Source organism: Cydia pomonella, chromosome 17, assembly GCF_033807575.1.
Source record: "Cydia pomonella isolate Wapato2018A chromosome 17, ilCydPomo1, whole genome shotgun sequence".
Taxonomy (NCBI): Eukaryota; Metazoa; Arthropoda; class Insecta; order Lepidoptera; family Tortricidae; genus Cydia; species Cydia pomonella.
In genome coordinates this window covers 10,524,830-10,543,857 of record NC_084719.1, presented here as the reverse complement: position 1 = coordinate 10,543,857, position 19,028 = coordinate 10,524,830, and the positions used below count along the sequence as shown (strand labels likewise).

The window sequence follows — 19,028 nt, the reverse complement described above, 5'->3', positions numbered from 1 at the left end:
TGACAAATGGTCTGTGTACGTGAGATATGCAAACGGATGACAAACTGCTATAATAGTACGGGCACGTCTGAAAATATCGATACAAAAAAAGTGCCAAAAATATGTGTACACGACTTTATTGCCCATATATTAAGGTGGTGTATATTTCAGACGTACGTTACTGTACGTCCTATTATTAGAGTGGAACCAAGGGCAAGATTTTTAAACTCTTTTTTTATTTAGTTTACATAGTAGCGTTACAAAATCGTTTATATAAGGTATAATTATGGTAAAAGGGAATGCACTATTATATTTCTAAAGTCGTCGTTACTAGTCGTGGCCACCGCGTCGGGGCGCGGTGGGCACGACGAGCGACGACGCCTTTAGGTGTTATTGGCGTTCAAAGGGTTAAAAAAATCAGTATGAAGTGCCTACCGCGAAAATCAAAATTTTGCTATCCGTCTATCACTCTTGCATAAACGAGCGATACAATGGCGGATAGAGAAATTTCGATTTTCGCGGTAGACCTCGATGGTCTACCGTGAAAATCGTTTTTGGTGACCATAAATAACGCATTAATCAACAAAGCCGTAATATTAACCCCCTTAGTACATTAACCTTACGTCTATGGACGGTAGAGAACTCCATACTTACGTCCGAAGTACGTATCGGGTCTACGTTGGTCAATTTAGATATACTAATAGTCGCGTGTCACCATGAGGTATACGGCCGTTTCCGATTAGCGTTTTATACAAGCGTACGTGTACGCGCGTGTAAGCTGGTATAGACTAAATGTAGGTAAAAGTAACGCGCGCGTATGCCCGTAAAAAGCAAATGCAGGGAAATGTAACGCGCGTATAAGCTCGTATCGCTGTAAGGGCCGTATACGCTAGGCTGAAACCGCTCATAACGAAGCGGCCGAAGTGCACAAAAAAATCGAAACATGCACTCTAACGCCTTGACAATAGAGGCATGTTCAGATATTTGTGAGTATCTTGGCCGCTCCAATATATATAATGGCGACTACATATTACCAAAGAGCAAATTTTGTAGCCACAGTAAAGTTACTGCCATCTTTCGACATATGATTAAAACTTTTGGAACGCACGAATAAAAAGTGGCAACATCATACCAAGCATCGGCTAAAGGTTGTGGCGCCATCGCTCGAAACGATACCGCCATGCATTTGGCTTTTGATCTATTAGATTTATTCATTAACAAATTTAACATATATCAGTGAAAGAATAATGATCAAAGTCAAATGGCGTTCTAAAAGTTTTAATCATGTGTCGGAACAGGCTTTCCTCATGGACCAACTACGTATGCACAACTGGTTGTGCCATTAAAAATATGTATTCCTAATGGCACAACTACGCACAACTGGCACAACTAAGAACAACTAATGTGCTTTCGAACCATTTCTTATAACACAACTACAATCAAACGAGGAAATAGATAGCTTTCACATTCATATCCTATTTAGATATTGACAGTGATAATGGCCACTTTTCCCACATATCTTTCTTCTTCTTCTCCTTGTCCTTTTCCCATTATTTGGGGTCGGCTCTCCTAGTCCCACATATCTTTGCTTTATAATATTATTAATAATTATAAACGTCATGATCATGACATTTCTTTTGTTCCAAGAAAGTGATTATTCTTATGAGCTTAATATTGTTTTTTTGTGCAAAAGTATATCCAGACTACAAGCATGTCTTCATCAGAAGACGAAATAATTGTATACGTCGATAATAAAGGCGGAAAGGTATGGTTTCGACTTTGCGACGAGAGGCCGCGTGGTCATGCCAGGTAGTTGTGTAATTGGGAACTAAAATTAAGTCCTTGATGAACCAGTTGTGTCTATGGGAAGGATTTCGAAAAAATATTCCTTATGGCACAACCAGTTGTGCATACGAAGTTGGTCCATGAGGGAAGCCTGTGTCGGAAAATGGCAGTAATTTATCGTGGTTACAAAGTTTTTTTTTTAGAATCCACCTCTATTTCAAATTCTCTTTGATACCCATACATTAACCCTTTGAATGCTTTATGTCATAAACACAACATCAGTCAAACACCAAAATCCCGGGCGCAAGGGGGCCAATGTAAACCTTAGGTATTCGAAAGTGTGAAGGTTACTTTGACAGCGTCTGCCAGAACACCTATAGGTGTCCTTGGCCCTGTGGGTACGACAAGTAACGACGATTGTAGGTATTTTTGGCGTTCAGAATGTTAATCTGTACTGCATATTTCGTTTTCGCTCATCCTAACCTATCACCCATCCTGCGTCCATAGACGGTAGAGAAAGGACGAAAATCTCTTATGACAGAACTATTGCAAAAGTAACCAGCTTTCAGCTTTAACCTTTTGAACGCCAAGAGCCACTAAAGTGGTCGTGTGCTGTCGTGCCTACCACGCCAACGACCACTAAAGAGGTCATGGCAGACGCTGTCAAAGCAATTTTACTGTTGACAGATAAGGTTTAAATTCGTTTCTCAATAGTTGACATATTGGCGTGTATGCCACATTTTGATGAGAGGGAGAAAGCGTTGAAAAGGTTAACCCTTTGCCAGGCTAAGGAATATTATTTCACACATGCGGCTCTTCAAACATGTGTTCTATTTTCGATGAGTAAGACTGACATTCGATTGTCATTTTTGAACTGTCAGCCTGGTAAAGGGTTAAATAATAGTTCCTAATCTCTCCGGTGGCGCTAGGTAGGCTCATGGATATTACATGAATCATATACGTATAATAATATAGAGATGAAATGGGGAGGGGCAGCAAATAACCCGACCAAATTACGACGAGCCTACCTAGCGCCACTGGAGAGATTATTAGGAACTATAATTTAACCTTTTGTACCTAACCCTTACTTGAAAAAAAGTTTACTTTGACAGCGTACGTCATGACACCTATAGTTGCCTTGGCGCTGTGGACTAGATAACGACGCTTTTATTTTATTTTCTTGGCATTCAAAGGGTTAAAGCTGAAAGCTGGTCACTTTTGCAATAGTTCTGCCATAAGAGATTGTCGTCCTTTCTGTACCGTCCATACTTTAGATTGACCTATGTTAGCCCAATTTGACATTGCAAATGTCAAGCAGAATTAGCTTTATCCGACACGACAGTGTGTACACCAACCATACAAATGGCGACAGCACACGAAAACTGATTGCATTCACACTGCGACAGAGTTAAGCGCCACCATAGCGTTATATTCCTATAAAAATGTGGTGTTTACCTAGTGGCGCTAGCACACTTTGGAGGGGAAGGACATTATTGTAATATTTATAACACAAACGTTATGATTTTTTTCTAATGTCAACCAAATGTTAGTCCAATTTATATACGTTAAATAAAGTATCTGAATGATATTTGAATGTTTTATTAACTAAAGAGGTTTTAGTGAGGTATTAGTAAGGAATTATAGGAAGCCCGGCAATCCATCGTAGCTATTAAATTTGTAAAGTCCAGCGGTGGCAGCATGGTTGCATTTTTATCATTTGTCACTATGCCTGTCACTTTCGCACTTACATACCTATTAGAACGTGACAGGCGATAAAAATGCGACCGTGCTTAGCCCGCTGCTATCACTTTACTATGAGCAATCACCGTACAACGTCATGCTTTACGAGCACATTTTTATATGGTGAAATCTTTATATAAATTTGATCGTTCAACCTTGACGCTGGCAAAATTGTCCCATTTTACAAATGCCATTATTTAAAAATACTGGATTGAATTGCTATATGCGTGACAGGGAGCGAGGGACAGAATATAAGCATTACGACGAAATTAAAAACAAGTTTTTACTTTGCCGTCAACATACTCGAAAATGACCTACGTAATTTAGTCGTATTTAACAATGTAACCTCCTTGCTGAGTCCTTTAGATACTTTTTTCGAGCGTGTAAAGTTATCATGTGGAGCCAACATTATTGACAGATATACCTATGGTTAGTTCGGCTACTCGCCACCTTACAGTTTGAGTTCTTCTATCGCATACGAGATGTCACTAGCTAAAGTGGACACAAAGCTTAAACATTTCATTTGGAATTTTTATAAACCTTTCCTAGGTTTGTAAATTACTTATTATTCAGAAAACTTGCAGTCTCACTGATATTTCTGTACAGTATTAAGGAACCATAGACTGGAATCGTTTTTGTGCCTAGTATTACACGTTTTTTTTTCAGTTTTGTTTCAGTAATTTCAGAAACTACTTACTGGCTCATTTTGTGGTACGTGGTACTTACCTAACGCTAGGCCATCAATGCTCTCTTTGTAATTCCTTCGTTTTGAATATATCAATGAGCATGCTATGGCCGTTTCATTGAAACAATTATACACTGCATTCATTCTCCTGGTAATATTATAAGAGTTATAAGACCCGTTTGGCCTAATCTCATAATTTTTAATCAAATTTTATACATTGTAATAGGATTTAACGGATTATTTTATTCGGAACTCAGTAGTAGAACAAAACAAATTAGTTTTCTACTGCGAAGTCAGAGTCCTTTCCTGTCTTGAATATATTTATTTCAGGTAAACTTACTATATTTAGGAACTAACATAATACTTGACCCTGTTAGGAAAACTAAATCGAAGAAAAAATATACTTGGTGCATCGGCAATTCATCGTGAACATTAAATTTAAGTCGGCTTAATTCTTCTGCATTCGGTCATAAATACATCAAATAAACTTTAAAAAAACTTAGTTCACCTGCAGTTGGTCACAAGTACATTAAGTAAACTAATAGTTTACCTAATGCACCTGGGTGAACAAAGTAAACGAAAAATATGTCACAAATTTGACAATGACGTAAAGGTGAATAAAGTGTATTTTTAGTTTACTTAATTGACCCAGGTGATTTGAGCTGGGTGAACAGAGTCAACTACAGGATAATTAATAATTCAATGTAAGGCAGACTACTGAAAATCGCGCTCTAAAACGTATGTAATAAGAAAACATTCTCATCTGAACCTTTACCTGAAGAGGGAAGAATATCGGTATTTTTTTCTATGAAATTACATTTCGGGAGAAAACGTTTTCCACTAACTAAATCTTAACAAATCACTTTGATTTTGATGTCCATCGCTTCAGCATAATTTATTATAGGTTTCGTTTTTTTTTTAAAGAATTATTTATTTATTGTTATCAAATTTTGAAAAAAAGGAAAACTATTAATTTAGTTTTTTCATTGTCTCAATAACATACTACAAAATCCTGGAGGATGGAAAATATTTAGAAGTGGAAAAACGTTTTATCTTTTTGTATGGACGATCATGTGCTTTATACTTTCCTCTTAAAGCTTATGACCGTAGCAAACGACCACGGCTATCCTTTGAATATTTCTGTGAATATTGAATATACACAATGGGAATCCGACCGATGTTAAAAGTGTATTCTTGACCGCATGTTTAGAAACTAAAATGTCATAAGTACAAAGTTTTCTAAAATCGGTCTTGTCGCATGTTTAGAAACTAAAATGTCAGAAAAAGTTTTCTAAAATCGGTCTTGTTAAAGATAATGACAATTCTTGTGAAAATTCGTTTTTGTAATAACTCAGTGAAAAACGCCTTTATGGCTGCGACAACGCCAGCACTATGTGGCCTTACTAAGACACATTAAAGTTTTAAAGGAAACTCGCAAAATTTTTGTGCAAATAAAAAAAAAAAACTACTATTTATTCGGTGTAAAGTTTTTTTTTTGCCAACATGTAAAAATAAATAACGTGTCGTGTGCAGAATACACATACACACACTTTTTTTTGCCGAATTTGATCAAAATACAAATAATTTTTTTTGCTCCTTAAGACAGGAATACGTGGTTAAAATCTGACGGGTTTCTCGTTCATACAGTGTAATTGTATACACTGTATGAACGTAATTCAATAAATTATGTTACATTGTATTTCTTTATGCAAAAGAATTAAATATACGCTATTTTCTGTGTGATTATTTCAGATGTTTTTTTTTTCTTTTTTCATAAGTTGAAGAGCCAAATTTTCAGTAGTCGAGTTTTAGTTTTTGAAGATATTTTTTGTATTTTACCTTTTCCAACTAACTTTGTCTTGTCTATTAACTACTTAGTGAGGTCACAAGTTTTACAAATAAAATGTTATAGAAAGCTTTTAATAAAAAAAGTTGGACATGATTTGAAAGCTTATTTTATACTGATAAAAATGCATTTTTTTTTTAATGTAAAGCTCATCTTTATTTACTACTTGTTTACTTTGGGATTGTCGTTAGATGCGAATACACGCGAAATAAAATAAAATATAACTTCTTTTTCGAATATTACATATGTTTGAACCCGGATCCGTCCTTAAACTACGTCCAAAAGAGAGGTATGGGCATTGTGAATGTCATCTCGCTCTGTGTGGTAGGGCACAGAACAGCGGATGACATTCCAGATCTAGAGCAGAGCCCAACTGGGGAAGTACCTCCACCTTACAGAAAACCGCAACCAAATAAGACTAGACCCTACTCATAGTGTTGTGTTCCTGCCGGTGAGTAAGGTTGCCAGAGCTCAGTGAGGGTGCGGAGTGTCAGGGTCGTCAACGCGCATGTAACTCCTCTAGAGTTGCAGGCGTACATAGGCTACGGAGACTGCTTACCATCAGGCGGGCCATATGCTTGTTTGCCACCGACGTAGTATAAAAAAATTAATACTTAATGCAAAACTGTATCTATTTTTTTTTATCAGTAAAAATCTTTGTGACAGAACTTATGACCTGACTAAGTGATGTTGATCATAAATTGGGGCGGCAAATTTCTGATCGGCCCCGGGCGGCAAACACATACGCTACGCCGCTGTGCCACGAGCCGTACCGTAACTTTCTGCCACGACATCCAAGCCGAAAACATTGCTGCCGGAGCTGGGGAAAAATAAATTTATAAGTGGAAAAATAACTGTCTTGTGTGAGACTTGAACTCACGGCCTCTGCTGCCTATGGATGAGGTCTTGGTGGCTCAGATGGCAGAGTGCTGGAGTATCGATCCAGATGCCGTGAGTTCAAATCTCACCCAAGACAGTAATTTTTCCACTTTTAAATGTATTTCCTCATATTTATTATTTAAGCTAAGTATAAATATAATGCCATAAACATTCGTTCTGTAGTTTATACCTATGTTTCTCACTTGTACCGAAGGCAAATTGGCAAAAAATCTGCTTACTCGTAACACCACTTAGGCCCTTTTTTCTGTGGACATTAAGCTTTAATTTTGCTTTTACTTAAAATATTGTACAATCCAATACATTCAAAATAAAAAAAATACTTAATGCTTGCTTGCTTCTCAGACCACGTGCACAGCGAATGTATTTATTTGCTTTCAAAAGATTTCAACGTATTTCTGAAGGTCAAATATTGCTTCGTCGACCTTTGTTTAACAATTATTAATCGATGCGTCAAGTGTACAAAGATGATGATTATGTAAATGTATCCTTTTATTTTACTAATGATAGAGTATCCCTAAATTAACTTTCAGTAACTTCCGTCAACGTGGAAAGGTAATTTAGTTACTTAAAATGTTTTTTTTTTATAATTGACGTCAACAACTAACACCAAAACACATTCAATAAATTTTAGTTATTTATTTAACATAATTTCGATTAATGTGTATTATGATAATATTAATAATACTTGACTATTTTTTACCAACCTTTCTTTGCTATGAAAACTGCACGTTGGTAACGATCATTAGTGATATAGCGACGACAGCTTTTGAAAGGACTTTAATAGGAGCTAACCCTTTTCATTATCACCCTGTTGCTCCCTAACGGCGCTAATTTGTCGTTAATACTATTTTACAATACTTAAATCTACTAGTAACCAGTACCAGTAAGCTCCAAGCTTCCTTTTGCTGAAATACGTACATTAATTAAGATTCACCGACACTAGAATGGTCCAGGTCCAGACCGACCGCCACTTCGATTTTCCATACTTAGAAAGCATCACGTTCAGCCGTCATAGAAATCAAAGTTGACCCAGGCAGTTCTAGAGTGAGTCACCCATTATATTGCTTAAATTTAGGTCATCTATTTAGGTATACACCATTAATATAATAAATTCAAAGTATGCGTAACTGTGGCGTAACTTCTTAGTGTGGAGTTGAAAACTGCACTGCAAGAGAAACTACCTAAATAGAAGTTAATTAAACAAAGGCACAGTGAAATAAATTAACTACCTAGCTACTTAAAATTATAATGCTAAAAATACTGTCTGGTTTTGATTATTAATTTCCAAGAAATTACTTATTAACTATGTAAAAAGTGTTAATGTAAACACAATATGTCTTATCCGAAGATACTAAAATATATAATAAAAGCACAAACTACAATAAAACTAATTATGGAGTTTAATATACAAATTTATTAACGCACTCACCACACAATTTCAAACGTAGGTATACAGAATTTTATCATTCGTGGCATCTTTAAGATCACACAAATCAATATTTACTGAAGCTTGCCTGTGGTTATCATAATTATTATATTCATCATCCAGACCGTATACGCTAATATCTTTAATCACATGTGCCACTTTGGCATTCTCTCCGCACATTACTTCAAAGTCTTCACCGATGGCTTTAATATATAAATGTCGTTCATTTGTTTGAAATACAAGAGACATCTCCCTTGTGATATACAGCGAACCGGTAGCTAAGCAATTTGAATCCACACTTGTAGAAGTTTCTGCTGTCGTGTGATTGCTTTCACAGTCGAGGGCGATGGTGAGAGAGAACTCTGCGCGCAAACGGGTTTCCTCAGCTGAGGTCATGACCTCCTAGAAAATATAAAAGATATTACTATGTATATTTAACTTATAGGCATTTTTGTTCGATACAAACATTTAGGAAATTTTCTATGGGCTATTATAAGGCCACAAATAACTAAACAAAGGTATACGGTATGCGCGGAAAAGACGATTTAGGAGCGAGTAAAAACGTCAACTAATGCCCGGTCTATCCATTCTAGTGACCGAAATCAGTACTGGACTGGATCGAATCGTTCCAATCATTTTTATCATCCAATGAATTTATGGAGACTGTTACTACAAAAACAATACGTGTTCACTATTTAACGTTCAATCCAGCCCTGGATTGGCTGTCTACACTATTTCAGTCACGCTGAGTTTGGCGAGCTGAAATTAAAAAGCAGACCGTCAATCCAGTCACTGCACTGGAATGTTTACTAGGATGAGTATATTCCAGTTCCAGTTCACATTATTCCGGTAACATTTCAGTGCTGGATTTGATCACTGGACTGGAATGCTACTGGAATAGATGTGAACCAGGTATAAAAGACTTCAATGACACCTTCATTAAATTGACTACTGAGAATTATGAAAAATCCCTTAGCAGTTGCATTTGTTTGTTTTCGTGACGGTAATAACTATTGTAAGGGAAATGTTGTACAGTCAAGGTATTAAAATATGGACATGGACAAAGTGTCATAAATATCTATGTACGTACTTTACATGGCCGCACATCAAGGTATTGTGTATACCTATTGGATAGGTCCGTTTAATTCGTTGCGTTTAGGTGTTTATATTTTATATTTATGCTTTTAAAAGCGAAATAAATAGCACTTAACTTGTCTCAAAGATACATTCGATCAATTAGATAAGATCAATCGGCTATAGGTATTTTAGCGTGATGCCGCCGCCCTAATTTCTCTTGGTAACAGTCAACTCCCAACGGCGAGTAAAGAGGATTGATAATGAAGGGTGGAAATTAATGTCAGAAGCTAAAACTTGCTTTGAACTAGAGCGGCCGCTTAAATGGAGCACTTTAGAGATCCCAAAAGCTATACTACTAATAAATAATGATATGTAATTTTCTTTAAATTGCAATTAAACACGTATATTAGGCTTAACTTTTAATAACAGCTTTTGAATGAGCATATTTTATATATAATTCATACATGGAAAACCACCAGTATTATATATGTATTACATTTCTACTAACTACATCAGAGTTACACGCCCAGTTGAAGGCCTCTGCCAGCTTATATAGTTTTAGAGACATTACTATACTCGTAGCATTTATGGAAATTTGCCAAGTCATGAAAATTCTACACCATTACAAACTCTTCCTGGAAATGTTTATTACTTTATAGACTTTTCGATTTTGTCATATTAAATTATTAAAATTTTTTTGTTGATTATTATTTATTTATAAGAATTTTTACATATAACTAAGGACATATTTTTATATAACATGTAGACATAAAAACTAAATACAAAATACCTCCCCAAAGCTACCCGCATCTGGAATGCTTCCTAGGATGCTGGCAGCGTTGCCCCTTTGGACTGCCAGGCTTAATATTTAGGCAAAGAAGGAGCCCGCCCTGTGGTTGCCCGAGACATCTATTAGTCTGACCGACACTCCCTATATGAATTGTTTTGTATCAGTCGACCATGGGCCCAGTGTTTCTTTCGTGTTGGTCCGTTAGGAACGCATATTTGCGGCGCTTTAGCCTGGCCTGGGCCTGGTCCGCGGCAGTCCGGCAATGGGCTTCCGGGCCGATCCTTCAACGTGGGACGGGGCTAGCGTATCGACACAGGTAGCGTCCCACGCTAAAGGGCGGCAAAGGCTCCAAGGCACAAGAATGCAGCCATCAGGTCTCTTGCCATCGGTGGCAGAGAGGTTTGACGTATCCAAAGTGGTAGGTAGGGAGGCGGTGCAAAGGGCGCGGCGGATCAGGCCGCGTAGCCAACGTTACAATCGTTAACGCTCCGTAGCGTAGCGTAGTCATCTCTATCACTCTTCCATATTAGTGCAACTGTGACAGTTGCGTTTCGTTTGCCACGAAGCGTGAACGATATGCACGTTGGCTACGCGGGCTGGTCGTTTAATTTAATGTGGCGTGTCTTTATAGTCGGCCTGCGCTCATTTGGCAGTGTACTTGGCCATGCCGTCCTAGAGCGGCCACAGGCTGGACGCGTACGGCTGGTGGCTCTAGAGTGGAGCCAAGGTTTCGCGATGGAAGCGCGTGCAGCCAATGCCCGGGTTCCTTTTGAATAATTATAAGCTTGATATTGAACAAACAATATATGCCTAGGGAGAATAATTTGTTCCTTTGTAATTTGTCTTAATGATGTTTGCAAGGCACAATGTTGGTGTATATGCATGTGTTAGATTATTATTTATAAATTGTATTATGTATGAAACTGACCTGTTTCTCTGACGTCCAATGTTGATAAATATTCATCATTTAAACACTTAACTCAATATCGCGCGGAGTTTACACAATTTGTGATTTATGTGGGTACGATACGAAACCACGGTTGATTAGAGAAACATGGATAGTGGTAACTTTGAGACGGTAGTTAACCTACTAATAAGATTCGTAAAGTGATTATATTATGTATTAATATTACTTATTAGTAATTATGTATAACGGAGTTTATTGAAAAGATGTTGTGATCATTTTATTCTGCATTATTAGTTAAAGGTTCATGAGAAGATACGTTTGTGACGTCACTTCTCGAACGACAAATGGCATGATTAACCAGTTGTGAGTGGCTGGTTAGCAGTGGATATAAAAGGGCCCGACCCATTTCATTTTGATCATTCTCATTGTCATTCTGCTTTGAGCTGCAGTACTGAGTTAATCGTCGCCACAGGAATATTGAAAGTTAAGTAAATACTATGTTGATAATTATTTTAATATTTATGTACCTTAATGCTGAATTAATTATTAAATAATTAATTCAGCCATATATTGGTGAATTATAAAGTATTAGTTATTGTACTTGTGTGCCTTCCCGACCCATATCTGTCCACAGTATACTTTTAGATTTTTTGTTTAATTAAAACCGAAAACATAGTTTGCGAATAGTTTGTACAGTTTTGGGAATATTAATAATGTACGGGTTTTCCGGGAAATCAGCATCATGTGTATTAATGATAAAGATATAATTTTGAATATCTACCTTTTGCATTATAAGGACTGCTCCACCGCGAATAAGAGTTAAGAAGTCCGCCTCCGTTGTAGTCATTGAAACCACATCCCCCTCTTTTCCGTTTATCTGTAAACCTCCCCACAGTTCATACCACACACCCGGCGGTATCCAAAAATGCACATGTGTTTGGCTCGGTAACAGATTCGGAACAATCACCAAGTCGTCACCAACACTGTACTGAGTATTCAAGTCTTTTAAATGCTCAGAAGATGGGAACTGGTAGAACATAGGCCTCAAAAGCGGTCCTGATTGCATCGTCGTGAAGAAATACGGCAGCAAAGATAAGCGTTTCTTTAAGGCTCCAAGCATTAAGTTCTTATTAGTCCCCGTGAAAGCTAACGGATGAGTAGGGACGGATGATGAGTGGATTTTTATAAGAGGCATGTATGTTGCAGCCATGTACCACTTGACACACAAACTAGTCTGGGTTTCAGGGTCGAAGGTGTCCGTGTCGCCGCAAACGGGTGAAGACCATAACCAATGGCCGGAAATCCCTCCTAAAGCCGCTTCCACCAGTTCCTTCCTCAGGTTTGTCCAAGACGCGTGGATATTTTGCCTGTTTATATTCACATTGTCATCCATCCAACTGCTGGTCGACCACATTGGGACCTCAGTAACGAACATGTTTTTGAAAGCGGATACGGCATGGGTTCCGTATTTATTATGTTTATAGAAGTACTTAGTGGTGTCATTATAATATACTGCATTCCATTTTGGAGTATTTTCAAATACTTGTTCTAAGTTCTGAAAATGTAAAATATTATGTATTTATAATGGTTTTTGACATGCCTACTAATACTTCAATTCCTTGACAAAAAAAAATATAATTCTTCCATTTTACCCGCTATTTCGCATCATATTAGATTAAAAACTCATGCGGGCTTAAAGTTTTAGTCAGGAAACTTAATACTTATGCGGAAAATAATAAATTCTACAGACTTCTAATAAGTAGAATTAAAAAAAGGCTAAGAAATAAATTCAACGTCTTTCACAAAAAGAACCTACAGCAGTAAACGAAATTATGAATTTTTTTATTAAAAAATAATAACATCCAACGTGGCTTTCCTAGCGAAATAAACAACCCAATTAGAACGTACACTGACATCATAATGATATTAACCCAGGTGGCAGGAACCGGCTCCCGGACAATTGCATCAATTAAATTTGAAATTTGATTAATTAAAATAAAATCGAAGTTCCAACAACTCAAAAATGTCGTATGCCACTTGAAGGGATTAAATCACGTTATTTAGTTATCGTTACCAATACATGTATGGACAAGACACGAGCGAAATACACGATATAGTTCGTGTCATCCACGATGACGCGCAGATTTGTCAAATCTAAGTCTACGCGCGTCGTGAATGATACAATCTATAACTAAATAATATTATTCAAATATCATTCTTATTATGTCAGTGTACGTTGGAATTGGCTGGAACATCATTTACGCTTATTCATTCATTATTTATTTTTGAACTCACACATTTTTAGCATACTATTTATTGTAAACAGTTTTCTTCCGCAATCATAACAATGGAAGTATGTAAAAAATTTATAAAAATCATGCATGTAAATAAGTCCAGTGCTTAGGTATACCATAGAGAAATAAGTAACATAGAGTGCTCTCTTCACACCAAAACGCTTACTATTTTCGTAGTCGACATTTAGCATCGAGTAGCGGAATTATCAGTACTGCCTACTTGACAATAAATGTTGCGACGAACGAAAAGTCTAATTCTCAACAATTTTCAACTGATTCGGTTATAATATTAGTTCCGGAGAGGAGAGTTCCGGTTAAACTCTATTTTCAACACCTTCTGCTTGTCAAATTGTCGAGCAATACAATTTTCGCCAGTCGCGACACTTGAGACTTGAGAGATTTAGTGTCAAGTGGCGGTACCGATAATTCCGCTACGAAAAGAATAAGCATTTCGGTACCAAAACTGATGAATGGAGTGAGCACTCTATGTTACTTATTTCTCTATGGGAATACACACAAAACGAACTAATATTACCTTACAGACACCTTTTATTAAAGACACCTACAACAAAATATTACCTTACTAAAGTATGGCAAGTACAAGGCAGTTTCGTTGTTCTTCAGAGACTCGTCTAACGGCCAATTGTTTTCTAGGATAATACCATCTAGTTCGACTTCGTATGCCCACAATCTTTTCATGAATTCAACAGAAGCGTTCTCAAACATTGGATAAACAACGGTGTCTTCGCCAACTAGACCCACGTACACATCTGAAGTATAATTTGCTTGAAATGCGCTGTGGAGGATGTATTGCTTGTGCTCTGATATTATATCTATACATGTTCCATTATCTGTTCTTTGCATTTCAATTTCATCTGATGTTTCATTTACTTCGTGGTATCGAATCTGTAATGAGAGGAAAATAAATATAAATACATGTAGCTAGTACATATATACCTACGTGGTATGGAGTCCAATTCAAACTTGCTTTAAGTATGATATTAGTCAAGTGGTATTTTTTATTCCAGTATTATATACATTTAACACTTTTTTTTATACTACGTCGGTGGCAAACAAGCATACGGCCCGCCTGATGATAAGCAGTCTCCAGAGGAGTTACATGCGCGTTGCCGACCCTGACACTCCGCACCCTCGTTGAGCTCTGGCAACCTCTCTTGCTCTTGTTGGCTCTTGTGTCTGTGTATAACTTCCGAACGGATGATCATACCTCTCGCTTTGAATAATGGTCCCTTTGACAGATCCTTCAACTCTTTTGGTTGCACGTAATTCAAAAAGTAATCGAAGAAATATACGTTTAACATGTTTTTAATATTTATTGTTACATTTTTAAATAAAATCATAAGCCAAACATCCAAAACATGAAGGTATTTTTTTAAGGAAACCAATGTCCAATCAAGTTATCTATTTTTGGTGGAAATATTTCAATATCTTATTTTATTTTAATTTACAGTTATGAATTATGTAAAAATTAACTTCCAGTGGTTTGTTCTATAATTTAAATAAATAGGTAGACTATTATTGTTTGCCAATGTTAATTAAATTGGTCAGTCAGCTGCAGAGAAAAGTATAAGGTACCACTACCACCCCTTCATAGAAGTTTGTATGTAGGAATGGTCCCTCATACTCTTCTCTGCAGCTGACTGTACCCTAAATTGTGTACTTACGTAAGGAGAAACTTGTGGCACATATCGTTTTCCAGCTGCCTTTATGACAGCAGCTGCCTCTTCAATGAGCTGATCATCTTCACAGTTTGAGTTAAACACTATGGGCGCCGAACCGCAGTGACTGTCGAATGGAAGACTTGCGCTAGCTGCTGAGCTCATAAATTCTTTCAAGTCCGTTAAAGCATCTTCTGCAGTCTTTGGAGATTCACTGGAAATATTTTTTCAATTTTTTAATTACAAGACATAATAAAGGAATAGGACATTGATAGAGTAGACACAGTCAGCAAAACTATTAGCTTAGCTAAGGGTGCTAAGCTAATAGTTTTACTAACTGTAAATACAAGCCCTCCGGCCGCGTGATCCGACCGTTTTGTCCAACATGTCGGACGACAAACAATTTTGATTCGTCGCAGTCCGACCACTCTGACTATAAGGACATTTACAATCCACTTAGTTTGACCATCAAAAAAAGAGGAATTCTAATATTCCACTTAGTTCGATTATCGAAGTACGAGGAAATGAAAAATCTCACTTAGTCCAACCGTCAAACCACAAGGAACTCTAAAATTCCGCCTTAAATTAGTTAATTCCGTCTAATAAATAAAACATTTTTAAGTCATGTTAATATGACATGTGTGCATATGTGTGTATTGCATCAATATAAATTCTGGAAAAATCATTGCCAATTTTTCAGTAAATATTTAAAGTAATACCTGCAAATATGTGCACCCAGCATCCAATACTCTAATTGTTCATTAGTCCCCATAATCATCATTGCGTCACTCATTACGTCACTAGGTTTTGGTCCGATAAACACATGCAATTTTAATCCCTCATTCGTGATGCTACGTAACACAATCTGATTATCTCCCAGCACAAACACTTCCGTCGGGGCGACGGAATCGATCAAGAGCCCGTGATATGAGTCATTCACTTTAGCAAATATTAAAGGAATAGTACTGAAGTCACCTTTGTGTCGGTAAAGGACCTTAACTGTGCCCGCTGTCAAGGGTAATTCTCCGAGACCGTACATTGTTTCGTTGGTTAACTTGAAAGCTATTTCCCATATATCGTTTGAAGCTATCAAAGGGCCCCTTAGGGTGCTAAATATCAGACCTTGAGACCCCTCCACAGTGACGGTCATTTCAGGTGAATCCACATGGTGAGTATAGTTCTTGTGCTCAATTCTATTACCCTCATAAGACATTTTTTCTGCATTATAAAATAATAAAGTCAGATGTGAAGGTGATACTTCGTCGATTGATAACCTGAGCTTAGGTATGCTATTTTGAGAGGAAAACGGTACGTTTCTAACTCTAGGGCGCAGGATCACTTCTTCTGACCATTCTTTCCATATATTGTGGTCGATTATATAGGAGAATCTTGAAGGATATCGGTGGAAGCATACATGGCTATTTAAATCGTAGCAGCATAGTGAGTGGCACTTGTCCTGAGTTACATTACCCAAGCCGCATGGTAATCGAGAAGCTCTTGAGACAACGCAAGACCCGGGTGAGAATCCGTCGTTTGGAGCATGTTCTATACTCGAGAAGAACAGCAACTGGTAGATCAGTACTGGTGCTACAATTGCCAGCAACAAGGTCACAACTACCACTTTCAGTGGTCTGTTAAGAAGAATTTTATCATACCAGTCATAGTCTGAAATAATAAAGATAGTGTAATAGTAAACGAGTTTAGCAAGTACTCTAAGTATATGTATAAAGTTAAAAGTAGCGTAGCAAATTAAATACATACGTGTTTTTTTCTCATCTTTATAAAGATTATTAATGTCAACTTCTTCTATATCCTTCTCATTATTGGCTTCATCATCTTTGTTTACGTAAGGAATCATTGTTCATATTTATCCGGACCTTAAATAAAATTTGCTGTAGTAAAGTATAACTATAAAATGCTTTAAGAAATGGAATTGATAATTTCAGTGGTTCTTGATCTTTCATAAGAACTATAGTCTATTTTATCCACAAAGTACTACGCCATACATATTCTACGCAAAAAACAAACGGTTGATCCATGCTTCATGAAAGAGTCAATTACATTTTTTAAAACTTTGAAGCTTAACATGTTAATAACTGAATAATTTTACGTGGTTCTAAAATATGGAACTGGCTCTTTCATACACCAGTTTCTTACGCAATTTATCTTTCGTACATTTTCGTAAAGGAAAATTTGACCCTCAAATAAATTGGGCATTAAAAATACAAGAGGTTTCATAATCATACTACGAATACTCTTTGATACTCGTAAAACTATAGATGATACAAACTTAATGAGAGAGTGAAACGCAATACACATTAGACCCAGAAATTATACAGGTGGAATATCACCCTAAACCACGTTCTAATAAGATAAAGAGGTTTCAAATGTGTTTACAGAAAACGTTTGGTGCTACAGATTACATATCCAGATGACAAATGAACAAACAACGCTTGTCTCATAATCGCATACATATTTTCAGAGATAAAATATCGCATTGTGTGATATTTTTATGGTAGGTTGGTGGGGATGCGAGCTTTAATTTGAGATAAATATTATATTTTAAATGAGCAAACTGTAGTCTACTTGTACTCAATATGAAAAATATTAATACATTCTAGACTCAATTCCAACCAATTCGCACGGACAGAATGACTTCCAACTGATGTCATACAGTTATGGTCAATTTCGCTCTTACTTGTCCGCACATGTATTGGCACGGGCGAGACGCGCCATAACTAAATAACATAATTCAAATATCATTCTGATGTCAGTGTACATCTGAATTGGCCTGGCAGTTTCTATTCCGACCCAGTTCCGATCCACTGACTTACAGCTTAGAAAGTTAGAAACCGCAGGACTTACCGCTAAACTAATACTGTTACTAGTAGGTAGTATTCCCATACAACCACTATCATCAACGTTATAACTATCTACTCCATTACAATAATTTATGTCTATGTAATAAAAATAGAATCTAGTTAAGAAATTGTTCAACAAATAATGCTTCTTTCTCTTTAACATATAATAATTGTATGTAATTTTTTGACTTCAAGTTTAATAACTTTGACCGCAGCTTGATTTTAATAATAGCAATAATGATATCGGATATTTTGATTAAAGTCACTTCCTTTTTATATGTATATATTATAGGAGTGGAAAAATCAATTCAACTTTCTGCAAAACGCACTTAATTTCTGGAAACAAATAATACCTATCCAATTAAATACCAATGCAAGTATGTAACAACAAAATTGTACTTACAAAATGCAATTTGTGATTTTGGTCACTTAACAAATTAATAATTAAATTTACAATAAGCCCAAACGCTAAAACCGCTTTCACAACATATTAAAACACACAAATAACATTATTAAAATCAATTTCAACTGCTATTCAACAGCTATTATGACGAGAAATTACAAACTGACTGATTATTTTTCCTATGTCACTAATCAGTTTTTCTGATTTTCTTATATTATACTTTATTCAAACACAACAAAGTAGTTTTTATGAAAACGGATACCACAGAGATAAGACATTATTGAAGTAACTACAGATATCTGATAAAGATAAAATAATTATGTTACTGATTAATTGCTTGGAATGATAGTTATCTTATCAATCCGATGAGTTTGTGGGATTCCTTTAGAAAAGGAGATTGATGATTACTTATTCGTATGCAACAATAAAGTACCCGGAGACTTTATTGGACTAATGCAGATTTACATTTTAATGAACTAAGTTTTTACTGAATGCATTGGGTCACTTCTTGAATGCCTTAATACACAAAACAATTATTATTATAAATACGAAAGTCTGTCCATCTGTTCTGTCTGATGGTCCTTAAATTGTACACTACACTTTTTTTAGGGTTCCGAAGCCAAATGGCAAAAAACGGAACCCTTATGGATTCGTCA

General features: G+C 36.5%; 1 protein-coding gene across 1 annotated transcript; it reads right to left on the bottom strand.

Annotated features, from left to right (window-relative positions):
• Nucleotides 1-7,556: 7,556 nt before the first annotated feature.
• Nucleotides 7,557-18,532, bottom strand: LOC133526947 (lysosomal alpha-glucosidase-like). The gene is made up of 7 exons (XM_061863806.1): nucleotides 18,373-18,532; nucleotides 16,870-16,985; nucleotides 15,828-16,773; nucleotides 15,115-15,322; nucleotides 14,009-14,335; nucleotides 11,917-12,690; nucleotides 7,557-8,763 (listed from the first exon to the last, which is right to left on the bottom strand). The coding sequence occupies exons 2-7, from the start codon at nucleotides 16,964-16,966 to the stop codon at nucleotides 8,374-8,376; spliced, it is 2,742 nt and encodes a 913-aa protein (XP_061719790.1). The 5' UTR covers nucleotides 16,967-16,985; nucleotides 18,373-18,532; the 3' UTR covers nucleotides 7,557-8,373.
• Between the last annotated feature and the right edge of the window lie 496 nt (nucleotides 18,533-19,028).